The sequence below is a fragment of the Vigna unguiculata genome, chromosome 7 (assembly GCF_004118075.2).
Source record: "Vigna unguiculata cultivar IT97K-499-35 chromosome 7, ASM411807v1, whole genome shotgun sequence".
NCBI lineage: Eukaryota > Viridiplantae > Streptophyta > Magnoliopsida > Fabales > Fabaceae > Vigna > Vigna unguiculata.
Window position 1 is genome coordinate 23,305,878 of NC_040285.1, and position 11,019 is coordinate 23,316,896.

The window sequence follows — 11,019 nt, forward strand, 5'->3', positions numbered from 1 at the left end:
TTTATAAGTATTGAATCTTGAATTGTCAAGTTAGACATTTTAAGAAGATTAATCATTTTTTCATAGTTTATTAGTATATATATATATATATATATATATATATATATATATATATATATATATATATATATATATATATATATATATATATATATCTTAAAATTCATGAATATTTGTCCATGTTGATGCTCATATTACAACTAATTGAGAAACAATAACAATCGTATTGAATCAAATAATTTGCAACTTTGTCCTTTTATATACAATTAAAATTATTGTAAGTAGAAATTCAAGACCATTAAATATGTAAGGATAATTTTAGCAAAATATATAATAGAAATGTACAACAGTTTCTAGAGCATTTACTTGTAAATTAATTAATGTTAAATGATATTAAATTATCATATTATTGTATCAAGATTCTGGTTGATTCCGAACTACATGTTGGTTATGATTGTATCAAGATTCTGGTTTGATATGTAGGCAAAAATAAAAACAAAAAATTTATTTCAAACAAAACGCTAAAATTAAACTTCGATTATTATCAAAACGGGTTTTAGTCTTCGATTATTACCAAAATTGAGATCTAATATCACCATAAAATAAATAATTTTTATAATCAAAGTGGTATTAGGCCTCAGTCACTACTAGAGCCGAGACCTAATCCTTTTCTAATTATAATTTTTTTAGGAGATATTAAACATCGATTATTTCAAGAACCTAGATCTAATATCCTTTTTATTTTATATTTTGGTTTTTAATTATGGTTGCATGCTTCGATTTTTTCAAGAATTAAAGCCTAATATTGAGGTTTAGGTTTCGGCGCCGAGAACTGAGATAAAAAGCCCACCATTTTTTCTATCTCATTTTAATGTCTTGATTGGTGATGTCATACATTGGTGTTGTCATGTGTCAAATTACACGAATAGCCTAATTAATCAATTAATTGTTATTATTTTTTAGTTTAATTCAATTGTAAGTTTAAAAATATGTTAAAGGCTGAGTTGATAAACTGATCAGAAAATGTATGTGGTAAAATTAAGTATTAAAATAGCTTAATTAAACATAAAAAATTATATATCCAATTATTTTGGTCATGAACTAGAATTAAACATGTGTTTATTCAAGTTAGTAGCTTTTTTTTTTTCATTTTTAAGAAATAGATTGTTAGTTTCATTTTGTTGCGAAAAACAAGAAAAGAGTAGATGATGAAGCTAGGAGTTTTTTAACTTTTATCCACTTACCTCCCTTTAGTTTTTCTTAAATTTTACTTCTAATTTTTTAAATAAATATCCATTTATATATATATATATATATATATATATATATATATATATATATATATATATTATTTTTATAATGACAGTGACACAGACACTCGTTATATCTTATTATTTCAGCTTTTATGTTTTGTAATTGTCATTTGTTTTAAAATACTATTTGTACATATTACTAATTATTTATTTTTAACTTATAATCTTCCTTACCTAACTTTTGGTTAATTTATACATTTAACATCAAAGTTACTAGATCAATTTTCATAATTATCACGAATCATCGATAGAAATAAATTTTGGGTAAAACCAAATTTGCTTTACAATTTCAATTACATATGTATTTGAATGTAGCTTTTGTTGACGGATAAATGAAAAAAAGTATCATGCATATGAGTTTTAAAGGAATTATTGCAAAAAGCAATATATAAGAATAATAATGTTATGATATTTCAGTCTTGGGTGTATTTTAATCAAATGTAATACTGAAATTAGTTTGGTGAGAGAAGAGATTATATGTGTAGCGCGTTGAAGGGAAGAAGAAGTGAGTTTGATGGGCTTTGTTGTATTTTAAGGTCCTTCTGAAATTGTAAAAATGGGTTCGTTGAAATTTTTTTTGTAAAAAAGGGACAAGTTGTCAGGGTGATATTACAGGCGAAGTCGTCGTCCACCCTACCGGTTTCTATTTTTTTTTTCTTCAAAAAGTGAAGTCGTCATCTTGAAAGCCGGTTTCTTGAGGGAAAAAGTAAAGTCGTCCTTGCAAATGACGACTTTACTTTTTTTTGTTGTTTATGTTGGAACTGGTGTTTAGTTTTTTGGAATGATAGTAGTAACAATGATGTTTGATGTCCTGAGGTTCTTTTCTCCTTCAAACCGTGGTGGGGCTAATGAGGTCATGCTCTTGCTTTGGATTTTCAAGGGAATTTTCACTGGTTTTGCCTCGGTCACTTAGGAAAAATGTTCGAAGAAGCATAGTGGAAGAAAATTGTCCTCAAAACTGCAATCATGTTCCTTAGAATCGTTTTTGCCATTTTCTTTGTATTAAATGCTCTAATATGAGGACAAAAGTCGTCTGGAGCAATGCTATTTAGAACAATGTTTGTCTTGATTATTTCATGGTCTGGGATCTCGGTGCCTATGTTTGATTTAAGAGGCAACACCAGTTAAAAATATATATATAATCTCCACAATAACAAAACAAATTATAAATGTCAACGTAAGATAAAAAATGAAGTTGTTACGTAGAAACACGACTTCACTTTTTCACAAAGTGTCTCTCAGAATGACGACTTCATTTTATTAAAAAAGAAAAAAAAGAAAACCATTAGGGTGGAGGACGACTTCACCTGAAATGTCGTCCTCTCCACCCTGACGACTTGCCCCACTTTTAAAAAAAATTTCAACTAACCCATTTTTCCAATTTCAAGTTCAAAAAACCCTGAAATACAAAAAAACCGAGTTTGATGGTAAAGGAATTTATTGATCGATATGTTATCCAAAACTGGCGAACATATATACATGTAGGGCAACCCTCGATCGAACTCGATTTCGATCAGATTCATACAAATAACCAATAAATAAATATATATAAAACCCTATACCCCTCAAAGAAGATACTCTCTAATAAACAATGCTTGCATGACGCATGCATGTGTGATTACACCGTGGTAGTTTTAACGATGGTGTTGAGGACGGTGACGCAATTGCCACTCAACTGGAAGAGCGTGGTGGCCTCCTGGCGGAAGGGCATTTCGACGCCGGGAGACTCGGTGTAAGCGTCGTCGCAGCTGGATTTGTAAGAAATCACGGCGCTCATTTTGCGATAAGCCTCCATCACGTTCATCTGAACCACCATATTCAAAGCTTCCTTTATGCTGTCCAACATGTCATCGTACTGAGTCTTGCAGATGTTGAGTGCGTCCAAGGCCTCCTTTGCGGTGGCGGGATCTTCCAGCTGCTTGGAGATGGAAGCGGCGATCTCGCTGGCCTTCTGGAGGGTGGCGTTGATCTCGCCCTCCACTGCTCTCACGGGGTCGAAGTTACCGGCGAGGACGGGGGCGATGGTATCCACACAGAGCGCCGGGTTATCGGTGCCACTGCAGAATTGTGTAAGCTCAGGGGGGACAGGTGCGACTAGAAGGTGGCGGGCGGAGGCGACGGTGGATAGGAGGAGGCAAGAGAGTGCTCCGATGAGGATAAAGGTTTTATTGAATCTGAACTGATCCATTTTCTCTCCTCCTTGATAGAAGCACGTCTTCTTCTTAGAGTAGAGAAGCGTCTTCTTCTTGGACAAGAGACAACGGATTAAATCGGGTTGCATTTTGTTCCAGGTATGGACGGGCTTTTATAGCTCATGTTTTCCATTATTTGCCTTCTTCTCCACACAAAACCACCGGCTCACCCCGTAAAACTCACCTATATGCGCTAACCAACTTATGATTTTCGTATGTTTCCTTCTAAAATGGACCCTAAATAAAGGGCTTGAATAGTAACTAAATTTGCCCATACACTTAGGTTTACCAAACTTTTAATTATGCTTTTAAGTTTTTTTAATTATATACAGTTCAGAACTTTTTAATTAAATATCTAATCACTAACATTGCTAAAAATTCCTTAAACACTGCTTGTGTTGTGTGACATTCTGACGTCGACACCCTAATTCCCCTCTCAATTTTCTCTTTCAAAATGATAAAATATTATATCAATAATAAATATAATAAAAAATTGAAACAGAATAATAATATATGTAATTATTAGATGATTTTATAAAATATAGAAGTTGTTAAGCATATCATAATGGGAGATCATGACTGATAACTACGCTAAGTAATCATTATAACATTTAGCTTCGTGATAGCAGTACAATGGGAACACAATGTCCATCTTTTAAACTCAAGAAATGTTTTTATCGACTTTGTTTTAATGTAAATTATTATAATATTATGCTAGTATTTATATTTGACACAGGGTGAAATAATGAAAAAAAGCATTATTTACATTTTTATATTATATATAAAAGTGGTGCATCAATAAAAATTTAATTACAAAATTATAGAATTGTAGAAACTTTGTTAAAAGCTTGACAAAACTTCAAAGGCCTACTTAATAATTTAAACTAAAACAAAAATTTTGAGGCCAAATTCACGAGAGAAGTGGTTAATAATCGGCTTAGATCCATTGATGTACCATTGAGAAAGAATAGGAGGCGTACTCTTCACGTTTAGATAATTGGTTAGTAAAAAATTATTTGACATCAATAGTTACCATTTGACAGTCTATTATAAAAATAACTAGTCCTAACAAAAATAAACTTTTGTATTTACAAAGAGAAAATAAAATAAAAGATAGTAAAAAATAGTATTAAATGGGAGTAAAAGTTTTTTTGAATGTCAAAGTATTAAATGGTTATGTGCAAAGATGAAAATACCTCGGGTGAGAAGGAGGTATCCCTTTTGAGTGTTGAGAGAATAACATAAAGACAGTGACATTACGTGTTCTACACATTTGCTCCAGTCTTCAGCAGAATTATATCTTTCTGTTTTGGCCACTGTCCACTCACAACAACGAAAGAAAGACAAGATTGATTATGAAATTCATTATGCCTCAACTCATTATCAATTATGCCTTTCTTTTAACAACTTGTTATGTGTATTTTGTCTAGACATACATGTTGAAGATCACTTACAACAGTGTTAAACACAAACACATGATTCACATAATCAAATTATGTGTACATGCATGTTATTAATATTAGATTATTGATTGATTATGTAATTGATTGATTATGCATGGCCCCTCCCTGCCCTAACAGTGCTCCGCCACTGTCTGTGTGTCTTATTATTGATAGAAAAAGTCTTATTTATAGATACAACACATGGTAATTCAGAAAGGATATAAATCAAATAGTTAATACAAAAAGATTCTCTGGCCAAAAATTAAAGATGCTCATGTGGAAGGCTGCTAGGAGCACACACCCAGCAGTTTGGGAAAGAGTGATGTTAACAATTAAAGAGTTAAATATTGATGCTTGCAGATACCTTATTGCTATACCTCCAAGGTATAGCTACTATACAAATACCTGATTTCTATACAAATACCTGATTTTTGTACAAATACCTGATATCAATACTGACACTATTATTTATGCAGGTTCTGGTCCAAATCTAGATTTAGTGGTCGAGCCATATGCGACACAATTGTCAACAATATGAGTGAAGCTTTAGAGTTCTTGTCATCCTCAAAGCAGCCATCTCTCTACAACTACAAATCGGGGTTAATTCGTTTCTCGTTGAACCACCAATTGTGCACAAAGTGATACAACACGATTGCCTCCAACGATTACAACCAGAGGTAAAGGAAGAAGATTGGGACCGTAACATACCTATATAATGGGATTGCAGGAAGAAGAAGATTGCAGCAATACCAATTGGGAATGGAGGAACAAGATTGCCAAAACTCACCAACTGCCCAAACATTCCCTACCAAAACCCTAGCTCACTTATTTATCCTCAAATATCTAATTAAGCCACCTGTACAGTACATGTAATACACCCTAATACAAATCGTGCCACATGTACAATGCTCCGTTAATGATTTAAACGGCGTTACAGAAAAGGACCAAATAAAACACGAATTGCGAAAATGAGGATCATTCTAAACATTCGGTAAAAATGAGGACCATTTTAAACATTCTGTGAAAATGAGGACCATTCGCAACAAACACTACGAAAATGAGGACCAAAAAGGTATTTAAGCCTTTTTTTTAATATGTAATAGATTATTGCAAAAGCAATATATTAAAATTATAATGTGATGATATTTCAATCTTGGGGTTTATTTTAATCAAATGTAATACTGATATGAAAAATGATCAAATGACTACTAATTTGTACTACTTCTCTTACCACCTTACGTGTCCTGGCACATTCCATTTTATTTTCTTTTTTGAATTTAATTAAAAGCTGAAAAATGTGGCAGATGAAAGTGGGAGCTCACTTTCGCGCATGGGTTGAAAAATTCTCACTCTCTCACCTTATCTCATTCTTTGAAACATTTTGAAATAGAACCCTTTTCTTTTCACTCCGAAAAATTCACACTCTCTCACCCTTACCCCATTCTCTTTCTAACAGAACCCCTTTTCTCTTCACTCTAAAAAATTCCCAAACCTCTCACGCTTCCATTTAGGAACCCCACCCCCATCCCATTTGTTATAAACCAAGTATTGGTTTCCATTGTGGAAACTACAACTGGAAAAAGAATTCTCTCCTAAACTTGGTGGACCCAGGCTCTCCACACCAATAACACATCTCATCCCATTTGTTGTAAACCAAGTATTGGTTCCGTTGTGGGAAAACTTTCCTGACCCATATGGGTAATTAGCTTAAGACCCAAGACCAATTAAGTTGTAACCCACCAACGACTTTTTGGACAGAAGTAAAATAACAAATTTGGATAGTGCAGGTGGATACAGAATTCCCTCCCAAACTTGGTGGACCCCAGGCTGTGCACACCAATAACAAACCCATCCCATTTGTTGTAAACCAAGTATTGGTTTCCATTGTGGGAAAACTTTCCTGACCCATGTGGATAATTAGCTTGCAACCCAAGACCAATTAAGTTGTAATCCACAACCGACTTTTTGAACAAAAGGTCATAACAGATAGTGCAAGTGGATACAAAATTTCCTTCAAAACTTGGTGGACCCCCGATTGTGCACACCAACAACACACCTATCCCATTTGTTCTAAACCATGTATTAGATTGCAAGCCAAAACTAATTAAGTTGTAACTTGTCAACGAATTTTTGGACAAAAGTAAGACAACAGATTTGGAAAGTGCAACTGCACACACAATTGCCTCCTAAACTTGGTGGACCCTAAGTTGTGCACACCAAAAACCTCATCTCATTTGTTCTAAACCAACTATTTGTGCATTTGTGGGTGAACTTCCCTCGCCAATTTTTAAATTTAACTTGCAACCCAAGACATATTAAGTTGTAACCCACCAAGGATTTTATGAACAAAGATAAAATAACATATTTGGATAGTGTAGTTAGATACACAATTACCTCCCAAACTTGGTCGACTTCAGCCTGTGCACACGAATAACATACCCCATCGCATTTGGTCTAAACCAACTATTTGTGCATTTATGAATGAACTTCCCTCGTCCATTTTTAAATTTAACTTGCAACCTAAAACCAATTAACTAGTAACCCAAAAGTCACCTTATGAACAAAACATAAAACAGATTTGGAAAGTGTAGTTGGATACGGAATTCCCTCAAAAACTTGGTGGACCTTAGGCTATGCACACCCTGTTTGTTCTAAACCAACTATTTCTGCATTTGCGGGAAAACTTTCCTGACACATATTTTAAAAATTAACTTGGAACCTAAGACTAAATAAGGTGTAATCCACCAACGATTTTTTGGACAATTTTAAAAAACAGATTTAAAAAGTGCAACTGCATACACAATTGCCTCCCAAACTTGCTGGACCACAGCTTATGCACACCAATAATTCACCCATCAATGTGGTTGTAAACGAGGTTTAAGTTCAATTTGGAAAAAAATTTGCCTTTTAAGTTCATTTTTCCAACAGATTTGGAAAGTCCACCAAGTTTGGAAGGGAATTATTTTTCCAGCTGCAGTTTCTACAATGGAAACCAATACTTAGTTTACAACAAATGGAATAGGGTGAGATTTCTAAATGGAAGCGTGAAAGGTTTGGGAATTTTTTAGAGTGAAGAGAGAAAGGGGTTATGTTAGAAAGAGAATGGGGTAAAGGTGAGAGAGTGGGAATTTGTTGGAGGAGTGAAAAGAAAAAGGATTATGTTTCAAAATATTTCAAAGAATTGGGTAACGTGAGAGAGTGAGAATTTTTTGACCCACGCACGAAAATGAACTCGCACTTTCATCTGCCACATTGTTCAGCTTTTAATTAAATTCAAAAAAGAAAATATAATAGAATGTGCACATAAGGTGGTAAGGAAAATAGTAAAAATTAGTAGTCATTTGATATTTTCCTACTGATATTAGTTTGGTGAGAGAAGAGATTATATGTGTAGCGCGTTGAAGGGAAGAAAAAGTGAGTTTGATGGTAAAGGAATTTATTGATTGATATGTTACCCAAAACTGGTGAACATATATACATGTAGGGCAACCCTCGATCGAACTTGATTTCGATCAGATTCATACAAATAACCAATAAATAAATATATATAAAACCCTATACCCCTCAAAGAAGATACTCTCTAATAAACAATGCTTGCATGACGCATGCATGTGTGATTACACCGTGGTAGTTTTAACGATGGTGTTGAGGACGGTGACGCAATTGCCACTCAACTGGAAGAGCGTGGTGGCCTCCTGGCGGAAGGGCATTTCGACGCCGGGAGACTCGGTGTAAGCGTCGTCGCAGCTGGATTTGTAAGAAATCACGGCGCTCATTTTGCGATAAGCCTCCATCACGTTCATTTGAACCACCATATTCAAAGCTTCCTTTATGCTGTCCAACATGTCATCGTACTGAGTCTTGCAGATGTTGAGTGCGTCCAAGGCCTCCTTTGCGGTGGCGGGATCTTCCAACTGCTTGGAGATGGAAGCGGCGATCTCGCTGGCCTTCTGGAGGGTGGCGTTGATCTCGCCCTCCACTGCTCTCACGGGGTCGAAGTTACCGGCGAGGACGGGGGCGATGGTATCCACACAGAGCGCCGGGTTATCGGTGCCGCTGCAGAATTGTGTAAGCTCAAGGGGGACAGGTGCGGCTAGAAGGTGGCGGGCGGAGGCGGCGGTGGATAGGAGGAGGCAAGAGAGTGCTCCGATGAGGATAAGGGTTTTATTGAATCTGAACTGATCCATTGTCTCTCCTCCTTGATAGAAGTGCGTCTTCTTCTTAGGGTAGAGAAGCGTCTTCTTCTTCTTGGAGAAAGAGACAACGGATCAAATCGGGTTGCATTTTGTTCCAGGTATGGACGGGCTTTTATAGCTCATGTTTTCCATCATTTGCCTTCTTCTCCACACAAAACCACCGGCTCACCCCGTAAAACTCACCTATATGCACTAATCAACTTATGATTTTCGTATGTTTCCTTCTAAACGGACCCTAAATTAGGGCTTGAATAGTAACTAAATTTGCCCATAGACTTCGGTTTACCAAACTTTTAATTATGCTTTTAATTTTTTTTTTAATTATATACAGTTCAAAACCTTTTAATTAAATATCTAATCACTAACATTGCAAAAAATTCCTTAAACACTACTTGTGTTGTGTGACATTCTGGCGTCGACACCCTAATTCCCCTCTCAATTTTCTCTTTCAAAATGATAAAATATTATATCAATAATAAATATAATGAAAAATTGAAACAGAATAATAATATATGTAATTATTAGATGATTTTATAAAATATAAAAGTTGTTAAACATATCATAATGGGAGATCATGACTGATAACTACACTAAGTAATCATTATAACATTTAGCTTCGTGATAGCAGTACAATGGGAACACAATGTCCATCTTTTAAACTCAAGAAATGTTTATATCGACTTTGTTTTAATGTAAATTATTATAATATTATGCTAGTATTTATATTTGACACAGAGTGATAATAATGAAAAAAAAAAGTATTATTTACATTTTTAAATTATATATAAAAGTGGTACATCAATAAAAATTTAATTACAAAATTATAGAATTGTAGAAACTTTGTTTAAAAGCTTGACAAAACTTCAAAGGCCTACTTAATAATTTAAACTAAAACAAAAATTTTGAGGCCAAATTCACGAGAGAAGTGGTTAATAATCGGCTTAGATCCATTGATGTACCATTGAGAAAGGATAGGAGGCGTATTCTTCACGTTTGGATAATTGCTTAAAAAAATTATATGACATCAATAATTACCATTTGACAGTCTATTATAAAAATGAAATAGTCCTAAGAAAAATAAACTTTTGTATTTACAAAGAGAAAATAAAATAAAAGATACTAAAAAAATAGTATTAAATGGGAGTAAAAGTTTTTTGAATTTTCAAAGTATTAAATGGTTATGTGCAAAGATGCAAATACCTCGGGTGGTATTCAACACAATTATATCTTTCAATTTCGGCCACTGTCCACTCACAGCAACGAAAGAAAGACAAGATTGATATTATGAAATTCATTATGCCTTTCTTTTAACAAATTGTTATATGTATTTTGTCTAGACATACATGTTGAAGATCCACTTACAAGAGTGTTAAGCACAAACAAATGATTCACATAATCAAATTATGTGTACATGCATGTTATCAATATTAGATTTTTAACTGATTATGTAATTGACCATAATAGATTATGCCTCTACCAATAATCAATTATGATTTGTTCAAAACTTGCTTACTCTATACATGGTATTAATTTAAGGAAATAAGGTAAACCTACTTTTTAAATTATCAAATTATATTGATATTTAATATATTTGAAACATGGATAAAAAATATGAAATGCAATTTAAAATGTGTTTTATATTTGCAAATTTAACGTCTAGTTCTTACTTTTTTTATTTGTAATTTTTTATTATACTTTAATTTTTTTTAATTGATATATGAATATATATATATATATATATATATATATAATTAACTTTCAACTTTTAAGTAATTTCTTAATATTTTTTTTAATTTCACAAAATAGTTATTCCATAGTTAATCACCATTATATTATTTATTTATATTTTTAAAACTTAATTAAGTTTTAAATCCTT

General features: G+C 33.4%; 2 protein-coding genes across 2 annotated transcripts; both read right to left on the minus strand.

Annotated features, from left to right (window-relative positions):
* Window positions 1-2,931: 2,931 nt before the first annotated feature.
* Window positions 2,932-3,501, minus strand: LOC114191316. The gene has a single exon (XM_028080486.1). The coding sequence runs from the start codon at window positions 3,499-3,501 to the stop codon at window positions 2,932-2,934; it is 570 nt and encodes a 189-aa protein (XP_027936287.1).
* A 5,063-nt stretch (window positions 3,502-8,564) lies between these two features.
* LOC114191317 lies at window positions 8,565-9,134 on the minus strand. Its single transcript, XM_028080487.1, has one exon. It carries the CDS (start codon window positions 9,132-9,134, stop codon window positions 8,565-8,567), a length of 570 nt encoding a protein of 189 aa, XP_027936288.1.
* Between the last annotated feature and the right edge of the window lie 1,885 nt (window positions 9,135-11,019).

What these genes read in the sequence shown, in the direction of transcription:
- LOC114191316 (XM_028080486.1), bottom strand. Translation starts at nt 3,501, where the DNA reads ATGGATCAGTTCAGATTCAATAAAACCTTTATCCTCATCGGAGCACTC.
- LOC114191317 (XM_028080487.1), bottom strand. Translation starts at nt 9,134, where the DNA reads ATGGATCAGTTCAGATTCAATAAAACCCTTATCCTCATCGGAGCACTC.